This window comes from Phaseolus vulgaris, chromosome 2 (assembly GCF_000499845.2).
Source record: "Phaseolus vulgaris cultivar G19833 chromosome 2, P. vulgaris v2.0, whole genome shotgun sequence".
Lineage (NCBI taxonomy): Eukaryota > Viridiplantae > Streptophyta > Magnoliopsida > Fabales > Fabaceae > Phaseolus > Phaseolus vulgaris.
In genome coordinates, this window is record NC_023758.2 from 40,432,347 (window position 1) to 40,456,146 (window position 23,800).

General features: G+C 28.7%; 1 protein-coding gene across 4 annotated transcripts; it reads right to left on the minus strand.

Annotated features, from left to right (window-relative positions):
- Positions 1-3,820: 3,820 nt before the first annotated feature.
- LOC137812078 (uncharacterized protein At3g17950-like) lies at positions 3,821-7,548 on the minus strand. 4 transcript variants are annotated; one of them, XM_068613969.1, is made up of 4 exons: positions 7,430-7,548; positions 5,675-5,817; positions 4,978-5,136; positions 3,821-4,254 (listed from the first exon to the last, which is right to left on the minus strand). In XM_068613969.1, the coding sequence occupies exons 2-4, from the start codon at positions 5,675-5,677 to the stop codon at positions 4,018-4,020; spliced, it is 399 nt and encodes a 132-aa protein (XP_068470070.1). In that variant the 5' UTR covers positions 5,678-5,817; positions 7,430-7,548; the 3' UTR covers positions 3,821-4,017. The 4 variants fall into 4 exon arrangements, with proteins under 4 accessions (XP_068470070.1, XP_068470071.1, XP_068470068.1 ...); XM_068613970.1 differs by lacking the exon at positions 7,430-7,548 and adding an exon at positions 6,524-7,387; XM_068613967.1 differs by lacking the exon at positions 5,675-5,817 and having other exon boundaries at positions 7,430-7,542.
- Positions 7,549-23,800: the final 16,252 nt, after the last annotated feature.

Below are 23,800 nucleotides of genomic sequence, written 5' to 3' on the forward strand. Positions count from 1 at the left end.
TTTGTCTGTTGTTGTTTTTTTTTAATCGAATATTTCATGTTATGATAGATGAGAAATAAAGTTTGGAATATTAGTTTAGTTGACATATCAGATTTTATAGTATAACATGAATTTTATAAAAAAGATTAAATTGGTTAAGTAGTACATTTAAATTCTCTTAAGTGAAATTAGGTTTAATTAATTTTTTAGTATCTATTATTAAAATTATCAACTTAACTATAATAATATCATCACATCAATATATAATATTAAAGATTAAAATAACAAAGTAACATATTTCTAAAGGTTAAAATAAATAAAAAAAATATCTTATTTATAGGATTAAAATAAAAAATATCATAATTTTTTTTTATTTCACAAGTTAAACGTGTGGTTGCTTGGAAGAAATGTATGTTAAAAAATTTGTTGGTGACGAGTTGATATTTTTACAATTGGCGACTTGTGTTCTTCCTTACAAAGCAAAAGCAAGAAACAAAATTTTAAACCTTCTATTTTCTTAGAAATAAAAGGCCTTTTTTATTTTATTCAAAAGCTTGAACATTGAAGATTTAATGACTCTAATGATCATGACCAAATTGACGTTGATCCAGTTTGGTTGCTTGATGTTGTATTTAATACTGTGTGCTTTTCGTTGACTATAATCTCACATAGAATACCCATCTATCAATCATTTTTATGAATCAAAATTAATTTATTAAAATATTATTCTCAACTATTAGGATTTTTAATGAACTAAAATACATTTTAATAGAACAAACCTATATCTAAGAACAACTTCAAACAATTTTGAAAAATATTGGATTTGAGGAAGTTCCAGAAGATTTTCAATACTGAGGACAACTCTTTTACTTAGAATAACACTTTATTTGATTCTTGAAGATAATTGGTTTAGTCATTTTGATATCACTTTTATCTTCTTCTTTTTTATTTATTCTTGTATAAAGTGGTCTTTTTCTTATTTATTTACTTTACTTAGTGTATTTGATTTTTTACCAAAATGAGTGTGGTTTGGGTTTCCAGAATACCTTTTTGTATTAGGTTTACTAGAACAACTTTCTGGAATAGTCTTTTTATAATATGTATTCAGATTTTTGTTATCTATAATCCTTTTTTTAAATATGTTTCTAGATTTTTTTTTTTCAAAATATGTTATTTATAATATTTTGAGTTTGCCCTTTTAAAATGAGATATTGATTTTCTAATTCTATTATGAAATTTTATTTGAAAGATTGATTCTGGATTTCGTTCTTCAAAATGTTTTTTTCAATTTCAGATATTCAATTTTAGAATGAATATAAATTCTGAAATTTAAAAAATTTAGAATATTTCATCGAGAGGGCATGAATTAATTACTAATTTCAACAAAAAGTAGCAATACAGAAATGTTATTGCTTTTGCGTCTAGTCCAAAACATTTTAGCTTCCCTTTCTCGTCTTTCATTTCCCTTATCTGTACCAGCTTATCATTATTTAGTAATAACAACTTGAAACTATTATTATTTGTAGCGAGAACTTAAAGTGTGAATTGATAGATAATTTGATTAATAAAAATTATAGATTATAATTATGGTGTCAAACAATCTATTTATACATCATGAACAAGTAAATTAATTAATTATAAAACAATATTTGAAGTAAATTCATCCACTCACTTCTATAAATTATTAATAACTTATTTATTACATTTTAAAAAATCAATTGATCCTTTGAACTTAATGAATCAAAATTAATTAAATTAAGTGTTTTACTGTTTTTTAAAATATCATTGATTCGATTTTTAGTTCAATTTCAATTACAATATTATTTCATTGATTTTGATAAATATATTATTGATTCAACCTTAATTGAAATATCGTTAACTCAATCGATGACTCACTTCATAAAATCTTTAGTTTAATATTAGTCAAAGAATCACTAATTCACTCATAGTCAATATATCATTGATTTTGAAATATCTTTGGCTTAACCTCAATCAAGATATCGTCAACTTGACATTAGTTGGAACATTATCAACTCGACTTTCATAAATATCGATTAAGACATTGTTGACTTGATATCAACTAAGACATTATCAATTTGATTTCAATAAAATCATCTTCAACTTAACTTCAATCAAGAAATCATGAACTTAACCTCAACAAAAATATAAAACTCAACCTCAATTAAGACATTTCCCATAAACTTGACCAAACAACGTCAACTCAGAATTGTCATACCATTTGTTCTATCTTAAGAACATTATTATCTTCATATTGACTTAAACCTTTTTTACTTCTATTAGAACATTATCAACATGAAATACTCATATAATTCATAATTTTTTAAAAAAATAATAATAAACCAATAAATTTTTGAAATATATTATTTATGGGGATGAATTATATTTTCATCTATAAAAATATTTTATAATGGACTTCGATCAATTTTAACTAAAATTTAAATGAATAAAAGTATATGAATGGAATTTTCAATCCTATTCCCTGTAACGCTAAATAAAATTTATTTTATCCATTAAATTTATCTGCCCTATTTATACGAATAGTGGGACATTGTTGGTAAAATAGTTAGATTTTAAAAAAATTATATCGCTTAAGTTTAATCATATATAAAAAAACGTTTTATTAAGAAAAATTGTACATTTTAATTATCTCTTTGCATAAAGAAAATAGTCTTTGACTGCTTAATAAAGGTTAGAGGTGGCTATAGAAATCAATAAAGGTTAGAGGTAGCAAATTGATGTTTATAATGGGATGAACCAAACAATGTGCAATTAAAGTTTTAGAGTTTTTTTCCAGCACCTCCATATATTCTTCTCCCACCTTCATAAATTTTTTATTTCCAAAAATACACCTCTCTAATACTTCGAATTACGTAATTCAGAAGTTTTTTTTTAAAATACGTAATTAGCTTTCGAATTACATCATCCATAAGCCTTTTTTTATATGCATGATTAATTTCCGGATTATATAATCTATAAGTCTTTTTTAGCTTCTGTATTATGTAATCTGGAAGTCTTTTTTCAAATGCGTGTCCGGATTCCATAATTCAGAAGCTACTCTATGGGAGTGGCACAAGAAGAATAAAAAAGTACGTTTTGTATGGGGTGACAGAAGAACCTATGGAAGTGCAGGAAGAAACAACCAAAGTTTTATTGGGTTTCTAAAATTTAGGTCTGAGAAATTTAGCATATTGAACCCGGTCCAATGGACTAGACTTGATTGATAAAATGTAGGTCCAAAAAATTGAACCTACATGCCCTAACAATTTATTTATTTATTTTCTTTTTACATATATTTAACTGTATTTCTGAGAAATTTTATATTACATGATTAGTTTTATCTTTATTCATTTTTAATTAGAATCAATCTGACCTAATATAAAGCTAGGCTGGACAAATAATTGTAGCCCAAACGAAATTTGGGTTGGCTCAATCTGATTTCACAGTTCGACAAACAAAATTACATATTTAGATACACATAATGATTGTTGATTAGGGAGGAAAAAAGATGAAGAATATGTTGAATAAGTAATATCTGAATACTGACCAGTGAATTTAGAAAAACCAAAAAAAAACTACTCTTTTTCTGCCCTCATTTATTTATACAGTAGTGTATCCACAGAAAACAAGCATAGAAAGTTCAGCAAGAAAAACAGTAACAAATATTTAGAGGTAGAGAAACATAAATATTTTGGGAAGGTTATCCTGTAGGAAAGAATTAAAATAGATTACTCAGTAAGCTACAACATTAACTTATTCAGAATTTTTTTTATAAAACTATATAAGAAACTATATAAATTAGAATGCTGATAAAAGAACAGAATAATAAAATAAAATACACTACAGTCTCTTTTGTATTATATTTTGAAATAAAAGAAAGTTACAACAACAGAGAAGCTTGTGAAAGTTTTAAATGGATGATTTAAGAAACTGATGCTGAAATGAAAGAAAAATGATTGTTGTTAATTTTGAGTAGAGGCAAGGCAACTGAATGTGTTACACCATGATGTGCTAGTTACTTCAACTTTTCTTACTTTTGCTAATCTTGAGAAGGGCTTCAAGTAGTATAGGTATACAAATTCCACGAGACATATCCTCTTGTTTTACTTCAGAACTGGAACCCTTTGCTAATGTTTTCTCCTCCCTTTCTTCTATTCTCAATGAGTTTGGAAAGTACAAGCGTCCCTTTTCTCCTGCTCTCAGTCCAATGAGATGCCCAAGGGATACACTGTTGTCTTGAAAGAAAGATGCTGTGGACTGTTTTTTCCAACACAAGAAAACAGTTAAAAGGAGCATTTATTTTACATCTCCTCTTTCTTACTACTGCTGAATTCAGGACCTTGGTGGGGGCAATTTTCCTATGTTTTCTTTAATGAATCCTTTTCATTATCAACTAAAAACATATAATTGAGTATGGGTTTAGGCTGTTCAAAATTATAAAAGGTGGCGGCAAAACATAAACAATGATTTCTCTTATAGTGTTCCTTAGATGAGAGGGTACATTTGCCTACCCTCAACTCTATGTAGGTCCTCCTATGCCTCTGAGGATCTATATGAAATACATTACTTTGGGAAATTGGTAGTTCTCACATTGAAACTCTACATTGACTTAATGCTAGAAGTGTAGACCAATATCTGGCAAATTGATGGCTTGTGACACGTTCTCATCTTTTGTATAACATGAAAGAAATGTCAGCCACACATGGTTTACACAGAATTCTTTTCCATAATAACATAGATTCTATCAGTTATTGCTTTGAAATAAGTTGTTAATATGTTCATTTGTGTACACTTTGATCAGAAGTACAGTTTCCTTAGATAGTTGAACTTTAACTATGAACTTCTGCTGTTCCTACTAACTAGTTATTTCAATCCTCTCTCTTTGATCCTTAGTTATTTTCATTTAATGACACGAGAAAAACCCTTGTATCCAATCAACAGTGAGAAAGAAAGAAAATAGGATCTGTGAATTCAAATTACCTCAGTATCAAGGTTGGAGGATGAGAATGAGGAAAAACTGGTGGACGGAATGTGCATTGAGTGTGTCTCTACTGGAGCAGCTGGGAGTGATTCTACATCTCTAAGTCTTGTATTCAAGAAGCCAAGACCAAATGGCCATCCAATAGGCATTTCATCGTTCTGAGAATTGATGGCAAGAAAAAAGTAGTAACATTAGAAATACAAATAAAGTTTAAACGAGCCTAATGAAAATCTGAGTACAATTTTAGCCAACGTATAGCATCCGAAGAACAGTTTACAAGAGTTCCCTGAAGAGCAAGGTGACAGAAATTTATGATTCAAAAACTGGCATTTCCTTTGCTAAAATACTTGAAATCATACAACGAGTATTGCATCACACCTATCATGTCATATACTTCACTTCAGCTCACAAAATGAGTTCAACTCAAGAATATGGATTTAGTAAATATAAAGGCGAGCTCTTCATTGAAAGAATAATGAGGACTATGTAGATCAAATGTTAAAGATCAAGATATCAAACTTCAATCTAGTTAATCGTCACTCTTCTCATTTTTGGAATTTGGATTATGAAGAAATTTTAGAGTTCAACTTACCAAACAAAAGCTTAGAAAACAGTTGTACTGAATTGGAGAAGTTGAGATATGTATAGCAAATATTATGCTAGAACAAGAGAAAGGTAAAGCAATATTGAAGGTACCATTGGAGACCAAGTTCAGCAGGTGTAAGCGTTATGAAAATCTTCAGAAATTCTTAACATTGCATAATTGTTCTATACTATCCTCCTGGTGGTGCTAATTCTATGCTCCTTCAATCTTGCTGATATGACAATGCAGCTCTTCCCTTTCAAAGATTTAAGGAAAGAAAGTAAATTGATCCACAAATCCGGTAGAAAAGAAGATCATAAAATCTATTTTCAAATGACCAAGAGGCCTACATATCTGTCAGAAGAATCATCTAAATAGGTGAGGTTGGTAAAATATTATGTCATTAGATTCTAAAACCCACACAATTTGTTCTGACCACATGTCCGACAGCAAACTCTGTCACCGACCATTTATGAATCTTCTAGTTGTATATTACATAATGGTAAACTAAGTGCTATTTCTTGGTTTGCTAACTGGACAAACTCTTCTAACAGAGAGGTATGGCTAATTACAAAATGAAAATAAACCAAATTATCAAGGGGAAATAGAACAGAAAGAAATCAAACTGTCTGAATAGTTTGCACTTAATTGGTGTTCACTAGCGCTTTAAAAAGAATGCTCACGATTCAGTGTGAATTGAATGGGCTCATTTCTCCAGAAATTTCCCAGATCTATTTGCTCCATTTTGATTTTGAATTTGGCCCACATCATGTGGCTTTGCTAGATTTCCTTATCTTGTTACATACTATATGAAATGAAAAGAATAGTAGGTCAAAAATGATACATGAATGGTTATGTTTACAGATAATTGTTCCAGTGAGAAAGACATTCATTTAAGAGAAACTCTGTTCCTACACCATCTAATTTATCATTTTAAGCTAAAAATTTAAAATTGGACCTACCTTTTCCTTGGCTTTAACTCTTCAAGTTGCCAAAATTATGAAATAGTAATCTTCCGGACAGGGCCATTAACATTGTTACCCCATTTTCTGCTTCTAGTAAATGACATGTTGGCATTACAAAGACCTATCCTTCCCTTCAAATCGCATTCTTACAACTAAGTTCGGACAACAAACATTGATGGGTTTTAATGAAATGTTAGTTCGCATGCCCACTGTTCTCACAACTACTACTTCCATTACGGTCCTTACTTGAGACACTAATGGGGTCATTTCTTCATGTCAGTCCATCTGGAAAGTACAAATTTTACAGTACACACATTCATCATAGTCCATACACATTGTTTTCTTTTCATTCTGCCACTCCTTCTGGCTAATGCAACTTCTACTCATACACACACATGACTGCATTATATATGCTCAACATTACTTTCACCCAATAATTTCAGCAAAATAACAAGAACTTCACATAACAGCAAAATTCAGTTCCCAGTTCCATCAAACATGACTTGCAATACTATCAACCACTATAAGCAAACAAAAACAAAAACGTAGAAAATATGTGCCTTACAAACTGATTACTCTCTAATTCAACTAATCAAGAGACTGCACACTAAGAACATAACCATCCACACACAGAAAAACAAACCCAGAGAGATTCAGTATCAATTCCAATTTAAACACTTTAAACTTCAAACACATCACCATGTATTCATCAATAGCAGTAACACACCGAGAAAGAAGTATTGTTCTTTTGGAGTGCATAAATAAATAAAAAAACTGAAAAAACAAAGGGAGTGGTAAGAGAGATGGTGAATGGTAGAAGAAAATGGAAAAAGAAGGCATATTTTTATGTCATGGTTGTAATTTGTGCAGAAGAATAGCAAAAGGGTACTGAATTATTATTACCTCTGAAACCATGTTGTGTCAGTTGGCTCTACCGAGAAATTGATGACAAAATGATGATCACGGAGAAAAAAACTGAGGATTTGTATTGGAGAGAAACCAAAGGAAAATATACGTGTCTCCTAACTAGTGTAATAGTATCCTGCATTAAACGTAAGACATGCTTGTGGACCCACATCACCGGTGGGTCATTGCTTGAGTTAAAGATCAATTTTTTCATGATGTTTCAGAAATTAATCCCAAATGTTATGTACTTTGGTCAATGGATGAAAAAACTTGTATTAATTTACACACTTTTTCTATTAACGTATTATAAATCGGTCTAAAATGGTATGCAAGTTTCAGAGTAAAACCTCTGAAGTAAACATATATATACCTTTTTTTAGCTTATTCCCTGTTTTGAGTAAATAGTTCCAAAAAAATTAAGAAAATAGTAAAACATTTTTATCTCCAATCTGATGATTATAATCATTTAATACTTAAATTGAAATTGGGACTATTAACTACTTTGTTTCCCAATATATTGATCAAATTTGTTCATAAAGACAAAATTATGTTTTATGCACGACAGTGACAAATTATATCTAATTTTTAGATAGAGACCAAATTGATTATGTAGATGGAAGTAGAGAACTAAATTAATTGATAGTTGAAAAAGTCAATAACTAAATTCTTCTTTTCCGTAATATCAAGAATTATATCATATTGATTTGTAGTTGTCACGGTCAAGAACTTTAATTTGTTTCTTTATCAAATACAAATATTAAATTAATAATTATCTTTTCAAATAAATTAATTTTTTAATTTAGCACCATATTTTAAAGTTTCTAGGAGTAACAAATCATATGATTACTAAGTTGGAAAAAAAGGTATTTAATAATATGACGATGAATACAAGATAAGTACTCTAATTTTATTTGTTTTTATATTTTTTTTTGCAAGTTAGCTATTCATTTACATGGCTATTTAGCCAGTTTAAATAAAAAGAATTTAACTCTAAGCTATTTGAAAAATAACTTGATCGTAATAGTATAAACTACTTTACTACTTTTTTTTTCCTCTTATTATTATTATATTAAAATTACATCTAAAATAATATTTTTAATATTAATATTTTTACTAACATGATGAGCTAACGTCTATTCACAAGTTCTTTTATATAATTATTTTAAATTTTTATTTTTGTATAAGTTAATTTTAATTTCTACAAAATTTTATTTCTTTATTTTTTTCTAAAATTTCTCTTTGGAAAGTTTATCCAAAACATACCTTTAATTTAATTATAATTACCTACATGTAAAACTAAATTTTTTTAATCCAAAATTTATTTACTTTTTACTCAAATTCATTTTATTTTAACACTCTCCTTATAAAATGATGAATTTCACTCTTTCCTTACATGTATATGAAATATAACTCCTGTACAACAGAACCATTTTAATAAATTACCATTGAGTATTTTGAATTAATTTTAAATATATATAATGTAAAAGTGTTGATTTCTCTCTGCAAGTGTAACGAATCAATTGTAATATAGTATTTTTTAAAGTACCAATGTTGAAACCCACAAGGAACAATTCTAATTAAGATGTTATGTTATAAAACTCATTAAGTATAGAAAATAATTTTGAGACTTTGTTCATAACCAAATTCGGAGAGTTAGGGTTTGATTCAGGATGTAACAAAGCCAACTTATCAAATATAGAGAAAGATACTTGGGAATGAATTGTGTCTATCTCAATCATCTATATTTTGAATAATACAATATATAATACTCAAAACTACTTATTTTTTATGCTTAATTTAAAGTCATTCATCTTGACTCCTCACAGATGAAATTCATAAGATAATTTCTCAAACACTGATTCCTCAGATATTTAACAAAATTATATAATCATCTTTAACTAAATTTAGGAACAAAATTATAATGCAATCAATAACCTGGAATCTATTCCTAGCATTACAAGTTATCAAGTATTTTCGTCTATTTCAGATCCTTAAAGGTACTTTCCAGTTAAATTTAAGGATCAAAATTAAGACTCTATTGATCAGACAGAATCAAGCAATAAGCATAAAACGAAAATACCAAGAACAAGTAGAAAATAGAATTTTATATATATATCACCAAGAATACATTTGATCAAGGTAAATTACATTCAATCCCAAGTTAGAAAGAACTTAGCCAGTGTTGTTAAAATTGCGATTTAGATAGGAAAAATCGCGATTTTACGATCTTTCATGCTAAAAATGTGCTGGATCGGTGCCTGGATTGTTTTCTCAACGGATCGGAGCGATCCGACGATCCAGGGGTTGGATCGGTGATCCATGGGCCTCCGCGATCCATGACGCGGCCCAAAAAAACCCTAAATTTTAAAAAAACCTAAAAACCCTAATTTGAGTCTCAGAAACCCTAATCCCAAAACGCAATCCTAATTTGAAGAACCTGTGCCTCTGTCGTGCCGTTTGGCCGCCGTCCACGCTACCTGTCGTCGTCGCCGCCGTCCACGCTACGCGTCGTCGCCTTCGTCGATCGTGCCTTCGTCATTTGCCTTCGCCATTTGGATCATTTAGTTATATTATATATCTGGACCATTTAGTTATGTTATATATTTGGACCATTTCATGAATTATGAGTCTATTTTTAATTATCTTATGTATAGTAACTCGGATAGTAACTCTTCCGAGTCGAGTTACGATCCCCGAGTTACGATCTTTTTTTCCCTCTCCAATCCGTCTACGAGTTACGATTTTAACAACATTGAACTTAGCCACTCATGACAGCTCTTCCAATCTTCATTCTTGATCTGGATTGCATAAGAAGTGCTGATCTGAGTAAGTTCTTCTCCAAGAATAGAGTTCTCCTTCTTCTCTCACTAACTTCTCTCTAAAGATCTCAGTTTTTTTTCCCACCGCTTGTTTTGAGTTTTCTTTCAAAATTTATATAATCAACTTTAGCTCAAGCTAGCCCGTTTTGGCTTAAGCTAGATCTTTCGGTGCATTTTTAGCTTGAGCTAGCGATTCTAGCCTGAGCTAGAATTGTACTGCACCTTTAATCAACTCTGGACAGTTTTAGCTTGAGCTAAATCCTCTAGCTTGAGCTAAATCTTCTTGTGATCCAATTAAGTTTTTACTTTCTTTCTTTCAATGCCAACTTAATAATTCTTTCAATGCTTCATATTCATCTGCAATTTACACAAAAATTGAAATTAAATTTTTTCATTTGTTTCTTGGTTCAAAATATATAATCAGATTCAATAATTATCAGATTAGAGTAATTTTCTTTCATTAAGTAACAATTAAGTTCCCAAGTGTTCAATTTTCTCAATCATAAAAACTACACATTGACACTTATAAAAAAGTAACGCAAGAAATAGTCTTTTTGAAAGAAAATTACGCACATTTTATTCTTTGTAAAGAAAATATTTTTTTAAACAAGTTTTAAACATAGAGACAATAAGAATAAAATGCACAAGTATATTTATACTATTTTTCTTAATCATCAATTATATCTAAGTTTTGGAAAATTTTCTAAGTTTTTTTTATAATCGTAAATGAATAAATTAAGTTATTTGGAGTATTTGAGAGATACTCCAACCGTATAAAAAAAAATTACAGCTATATTTCACTAAGATCAACATGAGGAAAAATCTTTTAACCAAAAAGTTATATCCTACCTAAATAAAAAATTCGGTTATTATATGACCAAAACTTTTAAGTGTACCAAATTAAGATCGCTAGTATATTGATTGTCTTTTAACACAATTTATCTTCAATCACTTTCTCGATTCAGTTTTATATTTGATGGTGTTTAGACAATGTATGAGATCTAAAACCCTGCTTCTATTGTAACAAAAGATTCCCTTTTTATGTGGAAAAGGCCCGTATCAATAATTCTGATTTTACGTATGGACAATTCCTCAAAATCTTGTTCATTCGCAACAAAATCTTTTCTTTTTGCGATGGTCAAAAAAAACATGTCTAGCAAAATGATTATAAATCATTGATTCATCTGGTATCTAATATATATATATATATATAGAATAGGTTTACCTATTTACTAGATTGAAAATGTTGAATTTTTGATGTTCAAGGAGATCTGCCATTTCTTGAAATAGATCTTCTGATTCAAAATCGTGGTGTAACGTGTATCTCCCCCTGTTCCGGTCATGGAATAGATGAAAGAAACCCCAAAATGGATTTTTGTTCACTCAAAATATGCAATGCGGCAGATTTTACTTTACCAGATCTAAGTTTTGAGTTGGGCAAGTGCAAAAGTTTCCAACGGATCTGGTTTTGCATTCTTGAACACAATCTGATTTCTCTACATCCAAATTTCAACTACTTATAAGCCCAAATTTTATTGTCAGCTCTCTTCAACCTACATATAGAAAATTGACAAAAGTGATTATTTGGTTCACAGTACATTATTGTGACCACCATTCAAGTAAAACATTTATTCCATACAAAACAAAAAAAAAAACCGAAGATAAAAAAAAAACAAAGATCCTATGAAAAGATTGTTAAGTCATTCTAACCTTCAAGTTCTACTAATTATTAAATATTACAAGTATTGTTTTCAAACATTTTTTTTATCCAAGTATATTTTTTAACTTGCTTCTCCAAGCAATTTTCCATTATTTTGTTCATAGTAGCCTCTTCATGCTTCGTTTAATTCCAACTATTATTTCTTTCATGGTAGATTCTCGAGAATTTATACTCATTTTCAAATATTATATTCACAATAGCCTCTTAAGACTTTGTACCCATTCAGAACAAATTATAAGACAACTATTGAAACAAGCCTACTTAAATGAATGAAGATATTAAAACCAGTGTCAAGTCCAAGCTAGTTTTCTGATAAACACTTAGAAATTTACAACTAAGTACACAAAAGTTAGTGTTAACAGATAATGTGTTGTTCTTGGAAAAGCTTTGTGCTGAGATTTTTTTCCCCGTTGAAGTTTGGGCAAATAAATATATTACTTATATAAAGATTTTTAACTTTATGTCTTTATCATTATTAGATTCTCCTTATTTATACAAAATATAATATAGAATCATTATTTCATCTTTATAAAATTTTCAGTGGAGGTTGTATCTATATTTCTCTCTCTCTCTCTCTCAAAAATTTATCATATTATTAAAAATCCAATATAAAAATATATACATTTTTTTTCTAATATTAAATAATAATAATAAATTATAATTATATATATACAAAACAATTATATATATGCACTTCATTTTCATTCTCAAACTCAATTTAAAAGTCAAATATTCCTTATATTTATATTCATATTTAGTTAATTCAAATATTTTCCATAAACATCAGAATAAGTTTAAATCATATAAAAAATAAAAATGTATTTATTATCATTATAAATAAGATTATAATTATAAGAGGTATTCATAAGAGAAGATATATTTTATTTTCATTACCTTGATAATAGCATTATGAATTATTTAACTTATAATATGACTAATCAGGATTTGATGATTCGTGAGACAAGGGAGGTCAACTCAACTTTTATTCAAATATTATAAATTAAAATATAAAATAAAAGAGAGGAGGTTTTATTTTCTAATTAAATATTTATAATTTTTTTTTCTTTGTAGACATTTCAGATGATGTTGTTCTCCTAACTAGTCACATATCTCTCTCATAATAATCTCTCACAATAATCTCAAGTAACCTTTCTAAATTGATTTTTAATCATTTTGAATGAAATTATCAATATTTATTTGAATGAAAATTCTATCATAATTTAAATTGTTTATTTTTTAATACACATCTCTTTCCATTCGCCTCTTTTATTCCTATTCAAAAAATGAGCAATCATTAAAAAAGTACAAGTAGTTAAAAAAAGCTAATCATATTTAAAATATGATTGATGTCTCCAAAGATACTTATTTACTACAAACTTTAATTATATAAAAACAGTTACGGACATTGCACATGAATTATATATTTACACTATATTAAATTATGTAGAGATGGTAAAATTAAATAAGTATAAAATAAATAAAAAACATATTTGTAATATCATGTTTCGTAAAATATAACCCACTAATTAAAAAAATACTAATAATATATGATTAAAACTATTAAATTAAGATAACTAAAATATATCTTTAAATATGAACTTTTTTTTAGAATGGAGGAGATGATAATGAGTTCTTAGAGATTTTGATTGTGGAATCCATGCACATGGCTACAGAAAGTTTATGTGTCTGTTATGAAAATGAATTCCCAATTGATTATTATTATTATTATTCTTATAGCCGACACATAAAAGAATATATTATGATGAAAGGGAATACACATATGGACACAAACTCATTGTCACTTTCTGTATGACTATATTAACATCTTCATTTTCCTTCTTCTATAATAAGTTGTTTTATTACTATTATCACCAAGGTATTCCATTAATATTATTAAATCATTTATGGACAAAATCATTTTTTACTTTCCTTTGCCACCAAATCAAATAAAATAAAGAAAATATATAACTACTACACATCTTTTTACATAATTTCACAAGTGGAGAAACATGCAACTCAAAATAATGCAACATGAAAAATTGTTGGAGATTTCACATCGACTAAATATTAGAATATTTTATAGTATATAAGTAGGTGTAAACCTCACCTTATAAGTTGAATTTTATGAAGTTGAATTAGGCTTAAAGTTTACTTTTTAATATAATATCAGAGTCATTTCATCATAGATACATACAATATATAGTTCCATATACGAATTGTCAGTCTCGGCGTGAAGGAGTATAAGTGAGTACAAATTTCACCTTATAAGTTAATTTTAGCTTTATGAGATTGAGTTAGACTATGAGATTAATTTTTTTGTGTATGTTGCATTCCTAACGTTTTCACCCGTTTATTTGAAATTTGGTAGATTATGTTAGGTATGAAGCCAGGACCAATTAGGTTGGGCTGAGTAGACACCATGTTTTAGTGAGTGGGCTTAATCATTGTGTCCCTTTATTATCTCTATTTATCTCTATTTAAAGAGATCATTGTACTTGTAATTGGTGTGCAACAGGATATAATATAAACCTAATAGTTGCTCGTGTGGATGTAGGTTGCAGTTGACGACCGAACCACGTTAAATCTTGTGTTGTTTATTTTTTTTGCAGTTGATTCGTGATTGTGTGTATTGCTTCCGCGTGCGTTTTTTCCCATCAAGTGGTATCAAGAGCTTGGTTCGTTTACACACCAGAGATCCGATCAGCAGAAATTAATCAACGAGACATGAAAATTACGGCTGCAGTAGCGTCCCAAAGCTAGGGTTTCGCAGAGGCGGCAAGAACATCCCAAAGCTAAGGTTTTGCAAGGGTTGCAGCGGCATCCCAAAGCTAGGGTTTCGCAGAGGCGGCAACGACATCCAAAGTTAGGGTTGCATGTGTGTTCTGTAGGTGTGCTGGTCTGAGACGGCACGAAGTGCAGTGTGACAGCGGTGACCAACAACGGTGGTGGTGCGGAGCGCGAACAGCGGTGGTGCGCGTCCTGGCAGCTGCGGTCCAGTGCGGCGGAGCGCCAGTGCAGTGGGGACTGCGACCAGGTCTGTTGGTGAGTGATTTTGGGTGGTGCAATTTTTGTGGTTTTGATTTTTAAAAAAAAGGATTGCCAAGATCTGAAATTAGTTGTACCGAGTATCTCGTTTAGTCATTTGAGATGGCAGAAGAAGGAAAGTTCCGAATTGAAAATTCGATGGTACAAATTTCAGTTGGTGGAAAATGCAAATTGAGGATTTGCGATTTCAGTTACTGAGCACATCAATAAAACGAATTCGATCTTAGCTAGACTTATGTCAGTGGGCATTAAGTTCAATGATGAAGTTCAAACTTTACTACTGTTATTATCTTTGCCTGACAGTTGGTCCGGAATGGTTACAGTAGTTACCAGTTTAGCGGGATCCGATGGATTCACTTTTGAGAAAATTCGTGATCTCATTCTTGGCGAGAATGTCGAATAAGGAGTTTTGGGGAATTATCTAGTGAATCTCTATATGTCATTAGAGGTAAGAAAAATATCAGAGATAGTGGGAGCAAGAACAAAAGAAGGAGTCAGTCGAAGACTCGAGATTGCTCAAGTGTAACATGTTGAAACTGCAAGGAGGTGGGGCATTTCAGGAATCAATGCCCAAATGATAAATAAGTCAACATTGCAGAAGACTTCGCGGACGAGGACATTTTAGTCTGTTGCGCAGATAGTAGTGTGGATTCCTGGGTCATGGATTCTGAAGCATTGCAGAATCTAGTTATTGGAGACTTTGGAAAGGTAAGACTAGCAGACAACAGAACTCTTGATGTTACGAGCATGGGTGACATAGCGTTGAAGACACCAGTTGGTTTATGGACTTTGAAGGATGTCAGAGTTGTTCCAAGCTTGAGGAAAAGTTTGATTTCTGTTAGGCAATTGGACGAACAAGGACATGAAGTGAAGTTCGGAAATCAGCAGTGGAAGGTCGTCAAGGGAAATCTTGTCATGGCCTGCGGAAGAAAGAGAGGTTAGTTGTATATGGTCGGATTACCATGTCTGAGGGAGTGACCATCCCAGTTCAGAAGATAAACAAAGTCTGGTTCACAGAATCTCGTGGGTAGAAGAGGGTTGTCTTTACAAGAGAGAAACCCAGAGCCACAGGTCAGATTCAAGATGAACGAGCAAGGAAAGGTTTAGGTAGACCAGTCAGAGGTACTTGTGGCAGTGGGAGCACGGGTTCTGCTTCAGCTGAGGTTCCTAGATGACAGTGGGTTAGGAGAACCAGTATTCCAGCGGTTGAAACTTCTCCAGAAAATTTCTTGTTGAATATGGAGAGTGTTTGTTCTCAGGTTGTTTCAGGATCCGGCAGTTCCTGTAAGTGGGAGTCGGTAGGAACAGAGAACGGGTCAGTGATTGACGTGTTGAAACTCAGGGGAGTTTTAACGAAGTCTTCAAAATGATTAAGAAGGCGGGTGGCAACTAGAGGTGGAACATTGAGTTCCGTCGACAGATTACAGAAGTACATGTACACAGTTGAAGCGCAGGTAAACATTGTTCCGTGACTTCAAGTGGGAGATTGTTGGGTATGAAGTCAAGACCAATTGGGTTGGGCTAATAAGACACCATGTACACAATTGAAGCGCAGGTGAACATTGTTCCGTGACTTCTAGTGGGAGATTGTTGGGTATGAAGCCAGAACCAATTGGGTTGGGCTGAGTAGACACCATGTTTTAGTGAGTGGGCTTAATCATTGTGTCCCTTTATTATCTCTATTTATCTCTATTTGAAGAGATCATTGTACTTGTAATTGGTGTGCAACAGGATATAATGTAAACCTAATAGTTGCCCGTGTGAATTTAGGTTGCAGTTGGCGACCGAACCACGTTAAATCTTGTGTTATTTATTTTTCTGCAGTTGATTCGTGATTGTGTGTATTGCTTCCGCGTGCGTTTTTACTATCAGATTATGTCATATTTACATATAATATTTTAAGTAATTTTTTCTTTGATAATATATTAATGAAAATTTTGTCTTTCAAAATACATACAAGGAATTGTGCTTTGTATGATGAAATAAGTGTATGAAATAAATTATAAATGATAATTAAAATTTATGTGTTTAAATCTTTAATTCATTTAAAGTTATAGGTAGGACTTTTAGTAAAGGGTGAAGATAAAATTTAGATGTTGATAAAGTAAATAAATGGGTTTTAAAGTGGGTTAAAGATAGACTTCGTTTTAATTAGAATAAAAGAATAGGAGAGTGCTGTTTTAACAAGACATTAGAGTGTGATTAGCGAAAATGAACATGTTTTTTTCTCTCTAAAGATAGTCACTGACTTTTATTATTAATTCTCGAAACTCACGTGTTTGCTATTTCAACTCCTTCGTCTCCCTTTTTTTTCATGCTTCATCTTAATAACATGGCTACAAAATGAATACAGACTTCTAAAGTTGAGCTTTCTTTAGTAAGTTGTTTTCTTTTTTTTCTTTTTTCTGAAGAAAGACTTTTGGTAAATTTCTAATTGTTGTAAGGTGTTTTGTTAGATAATGTGTTTCATATAATTTTCTAGAATTTTTGTTAATATATTTAGTTTTTCTGTTTTAAGTTATTAGACTTTTTTTTTTCCAACTTTCCTTTTCTATTTTAGTTAGGTCTTAGTGTTTTTTTTTTATATATATACACCATGTATTTTATTATCTAATACACAAGTGAATAAGAGTTTCTTTTGTATTTTCTTTTTTATGTTTTTTTCTCTTTTACGCTTGAGTCATTGTCTCTTTTTCATTTGTAATTAGGGTTCATCAGAACCTTCATTTCTCCATTGTGATTAGGTGCGCTTCATTGAAACACCACATTAGACAAATATTCATCTTCATTGATTGTAATATAGCGTTTCTCTCTGATCTTTATTTTTTTCTTTGCTGTTCTTGGTATTTTTTCTGTTCTCTTTCAAAATCTTGATTGAGTTTCAAAATCTCTTAGGCAATGTCTAATGAAAACCCTAGTCTTCATAATCTTAACAGTAGTCGCACTATTACATGCAATTTATGTGGTAAATACGGTCATACTGAGGTTGTTTGTTTTCGCAATGTGTGTTTTCCTTCTGGTGATGTTAAAACCTCAAAGTTTTTTTCTATTAGAAAAGTCTGCACTTTTTGTAATCGTCTTGGTTACAGTGTCGACACCTGTAAGCATGGGTTCCCTCCTTACTACAAATTCACCAATATGACATCTCAAACCAATAATATGATTACTACCGACACTTTTTCTGAGTTTTTTTTTTTAAAGAACAATATATAAAGGGAATTCAACGGTCTTTGTATGACCTTTGTAAAGGGGATTCCCATCATGACCGTTTTTTGGTGTACATAATTTTTGTCCGGTTTTACCCTTATTTAATATATCTGATTTTATTAGTACAATAGAGTATTTTGTCATTTCATATGAATTACTTAAAATTAAAATAAAATTATTTTTTAATTTTTTAAATTAATATTAATGTACAATTTTTATACGCAAACTAACTCCTCCACTCTTCCTTTAATTCCTTATTTTAAGGTAACAACAAGAAGAAAGAGAGAGCATACTCTCATCCATTTCCACATCAAATATCATATATCAAATAAAATAACCTTCACTTTCAATCACTCTCTTCACTCCATTAAAGCAACTATATTATTTGATAAAGTCATTATTTTTTTGTATTTATAATCAAGTCAATCATAACCTCAACGTGAACACCATCACACTCAAAACTGTCAATGGAAGAAAAAAAAAAACTTGAAGAATAAGAGAAACTTAAACTAGAGAAAAAGAAAAAAAAAGATTGTTTAATTAATTCATCATTTTTATTTTAAATGTTAATTTTTGTTTTTCAATTTTGACTCATCCTAAATTAGTTATGTATGTATGTTAAATTTCTATCATTATGAAAGTTGAGTAAAAGAGAAAAATGTGGATACACAAGCGCAACAACGCCTGTGTTTCTGTTAGTATATATATAAAATAATGAGTTAACTATTATTTTATTTTGTTCAAGTATATATTAAATTTATTTACGTTTTTATACAAAAACTTAGTTGATTACTTTTAACATATCTCCATTTTTATTATAATGTTTTGTCTACAAAATTTAAACATGACATGCTATTTAATAAATATAAATTAAACTTCACTTAGATTAACACATTTCAAGTTCAATTTTTTGAATTATTTATGGTTTGTTTAATTAATTTTTTTATTGAAAACAAATATTATAATAATTGAAATAAATAATGTAGTATCCAATGATTAGCAAGCATGAAGATTGTTTTTAAAGTATTGAGAGTGAAAATGAAAAACAAATTATTAATAAACTCATTTTTGATAGTTTCTGAAAAATTACATTAAGTTAGTAAAATAAGTTTATTTGTTAGATATACTCCTATTTTAGTTAAACAATTTTATAACCCGAATAAATAAAATAAATGAGATGAAAAGGCTGATGAAATACACTTTATATTATTTTCCTAGAGAGGTTACATTTCTTTTATTGAACTTTTGCACCAGTTGGACCTGTGGTTCATGGGATCCAACAACATGATTTCATTTATGGGTTAATTTTTATGGATTATCTATATTTGTTTGATGATTGCATAGTTTTGATGATTTTTAAAGATTTCAGTATATGTAATAGGTGATTTCAAGCTTTTTTTAAAGATAATATTTTAAAATTAATAATGATATTTATTTGTTCAAGTGAAAATTAATTTATTTCAATATTCAGTGAACTTTTTTAATCATGATTGTTTGTCTTAAAAGGAGATATATTGATTAGGTTAAAAAAATTCTCATTGATAATGCATTAATTATACATATACTTCATTTAAACATTTTATATTTGGAAGTTATTAATACATATACTTCTATTTTATTCTTATTAATATTCATATTTCATAATACCTATATTTGTTGATTCGGTGCCACGTTAATAATTAAAATTTTATTTTGATCCATTAGAATGGACTTGATGAATAGTGATAAAAACTACAAGGCTTTTTCTTCATACACTTCTATAATTTTTAACTGCACCATATAATTTTTAAAATAATTATTTTATCTTTAGTAAATGTGAATTTTGGATTATCTGTTTTAAAAATATTTTAAAATAATTTTTTAAACACAAATTTTGGTATAAATAAAATTTTGAAAACAGATTTTCAGAACAATTTTTTTTAATATATAAAATACATTTCAAAACAATTTTTTTAAAAGATAATTTTTGGAATAAGCTTTCCAAAACATATAAATGATGTGTTCCAAAACAAAATTTCCAAAACTAACTTTCTAAAATAGTAAAATATATATTATATCTTTTAGAATAACTTTTCTAGAGCAACTTTCTCTCCCTTCTTCTTTTTCCTCTCAATAAATGCAGCGACGATGGAGAACAAATGTGTATGTAATAGATAGCGGTGTAGCGGTGATGGAAGTGATGACCATAGGGAAAGTGCGGTGACAGCAGCAGTGTGATGCGGCAGAGGAGGTTAGTAATTATGGGGATTCAGAAAGCAAAATGTTAAGGCAATTTCTTCCTGCACCTCTACATTTTACTTCCTTCTTCAAAAATACTGAAATTATTCTTTACAGTTATAGATATTTCCAGAATAGTAGTTCCCTAAGTAAAAGATATTTTCGAAATAAAAATTATGAAAGACAAAAAAATCATTCTAAAACACTTTTTTCTGGAACACACTTTTTTATTATTTTCGGATTGATAAAACAGTCTTCTTTGAAAATTATGCGGTGCAGGAAGAAATTTGTAGAGGTGCAGGAAGAAGTTGCCAAATGTTAACTGCAACAAGTTTGGGCCTTCATTATAAGCAGAGCAGAACAAGAGCCCATATTCTTCTCACTCCTTCTCCTTAATTTTAAGTTTTATCTGTTTTGTTATTATTTTTTGTCTGAAAAATATGACACAACGTAAATACGATTCCGTTGTGTTATTTTAAAAAATATTCACGGAGTTCTATTTTTTTTTGTTTTTTTTTTTACAGATTTCTTTTACATCATAATAAATATCATTAATAATAAAATATTAAATGATAAATAATATAATTATTAATTAAGAAAAATGTAAAATAATATTTATTTTATTTTATTTTAAACAGTAATGTTTAGAAAAGTAAGTTTTATTCTATTTTTTTTTTATATTTCTCTTCGATCAAACAATCTTATGAGCATAAAAAAAATATTACTAAATTATTCATTCTATATTTCTTACTTTTTTTTTTAACCAAATAATTTTTATTTTGAATTTTTTTTTTTCTATCTAGAAGGCATACCCTAAGTACCCTTAGCTTGTGCCTTCTTAATAAAACCATGTGGAAGCCTCGCCTATCAGGGACCTAAGTTGGTGGCATGAAAAGTTAATCCGCACAAGTTTTAAATTAAACAAAAATAGAAATAGAAATAGAAATAATTAGCTTTAACAAATTAAGCCTACAATTAAATATCATTTGGTTTCAACAATGTTAATAAAAATATATTTCTTTTATTAAAAGTGATAACTAAACCCGGAGTAATTGAAAATAACATTTATCAAAATTAAAAATGTTTTAAAATAATATGATAAAATTAGTCAATCTTATCGTTATAAGACATCCATTAAAGTTAACATTTGTACTTGTGTGACTTTGTCATTTTGACGCCAAACTTACCATTTATGTTATTTTAGTTTTTTTAGTAAAACTTTTGAATTTTAATTAAGTATCATTATGAATATAAAATTATTAGGATATACATTTTTAGTTTATATTAACTATGACCTCACCATTTATATATTTGGCATTTATAATTTAAAAATACATAAATAATGTAAGTTCAAATATATTTTTTCTTATAAAAGGTAGACTTTAAACCTATATATCTACCCAAGCTAATAACATGATTAAATAAATTTAAAGATGATTTGACCACCTGAAATATTTATGCTATTAACATGTAGATATCAAGTTAAAATTTACTTTTACCTTCGCTTTGCATAGTAAATTTTCCAATTTATAGTAACTTCAACTATATTATATTTGAATAAGTGAATTTAAACTTATTGAATTTTAATTTTCTTCTTTAAGTATTTCAATTACTATCAAATACAGAAAATTATTTTAATGTCAAACCATCCTATTTAATGTAGGTGGTTTTTTTTCAATCAATATCTAAAAAAAATCCAAAGAAACTATTACTAAAAGAATAATATTTGTGTAGATAATGATTTTTTTTTACTATAAACATTGTAAAAATAATAATAATCATAATTTACATTTGTCTAAAGATAATCTCCCTAATATTAATCAATAAAATCTTCATTAATATCGAGTAAAATATAATAGTCTTTTACGATAATAAAAAAATAATTATAATAATTTAAATAAAAATTATTTTCTATCAACATTAATAAAAAAAATCCTTAATCGAGAATATAAAAAAGTAATCATCCCAAGAATATATGAATTTTAGTTTGATTAACAAGTCTCAAATCAAAATCAAATTAAGAAAATAATATAAAAAAAACACATATAAATTTAAAAATAGGAAGAATGTCAGTAGGTGGAATTTAAAATTACTTAATTTTAAGCAATTCAATGACTCTAATAAAATTCTAATATTTCAATACCCAAACAATATATTTTATTTTATTGTAAAGTATTTCAAATTTCCATATAAATGAATTTTCCTTCTAAAATTCTCTATAAAAAAAATACACTATACTATTGAAAATGAAAAATAAATATTTGGACTTAACATTTTACTCCAAGTTCATTTAAACTTTGAACAGTGGTGCCGGTAAGCAAACGTGGAGATATAATATAAGTCCAGAAAAACTATAAAAGCATGTGAGAAAAAGGTAAGAAAAATATAAAATAAATAAATATAAGTGAACGAAAGAATTATAATATATGCTGATAAACTACATATACTTAATTCAAAATTTGAAGAAAAAAAAACATCCATAAACTAGAATATTAATAGTTAAGTTTATCATAGTAATGTCAGATAAATATAAACATAACTAAAAGTAACATAAAATGACATGAATTAATTTTATTTTATTTTTTAAATTTTAATACTTTTCATAACGTTAAGTAAGAATGAATTATATTTTTGAGAACTAAAATGCTCATTTACCCAAAAAAAAAAATATTATGAAAACGCGCTATTGTGTATTATAACCAACATATGATCAAATATAAATGTAACACAAATACGTCTATTACAAAATTTAGATAAAATGTAAAGTATTGATATAAGTCTCATAATACATACATTTTTTTCTTCACAGTTAACAAGAAAAAAATATGTAACATTTCTTTGAAAGTTATAATATTTTGATATTTTATGAGAAATTTGAAAGAATGAGTAAAAGGTTTTAAAAAAAAGTTAGGAATAGAGGTATTTTTGAAGGTTATTTAATTGATGGCATGTATGGTTATTTGCATGCATTGGTGTGTCTGAAAGGAGTTAGGTGTTTTAGGTTATCCGTCAATTAATCTAAACCTAACATTTTCAACTGCCCTCTTTCCCCCTATCTCTCAAAACATGTACTATCCAAATTAAGAAAATTGGTAGATGCAATACAATTTCACTATTTAGTGTACTAGGTAATACAAATAAAAACAACTATGAGAATAAAAAGGAAAACTAAAACAAAATGGTGTATATGTATTTTTTTTACATATTCATATTTGAAATTTTCTCACTCTTCTATTCTTAAAAGATGTCATAGATTAAAGAAGAAAGATGTAGGTAAACTATTATTTATCTTAATTTTTAATTGATGTTAGATTATTGGATATACGAGATATGAATATATTATTGTTAAATAATGAGAAA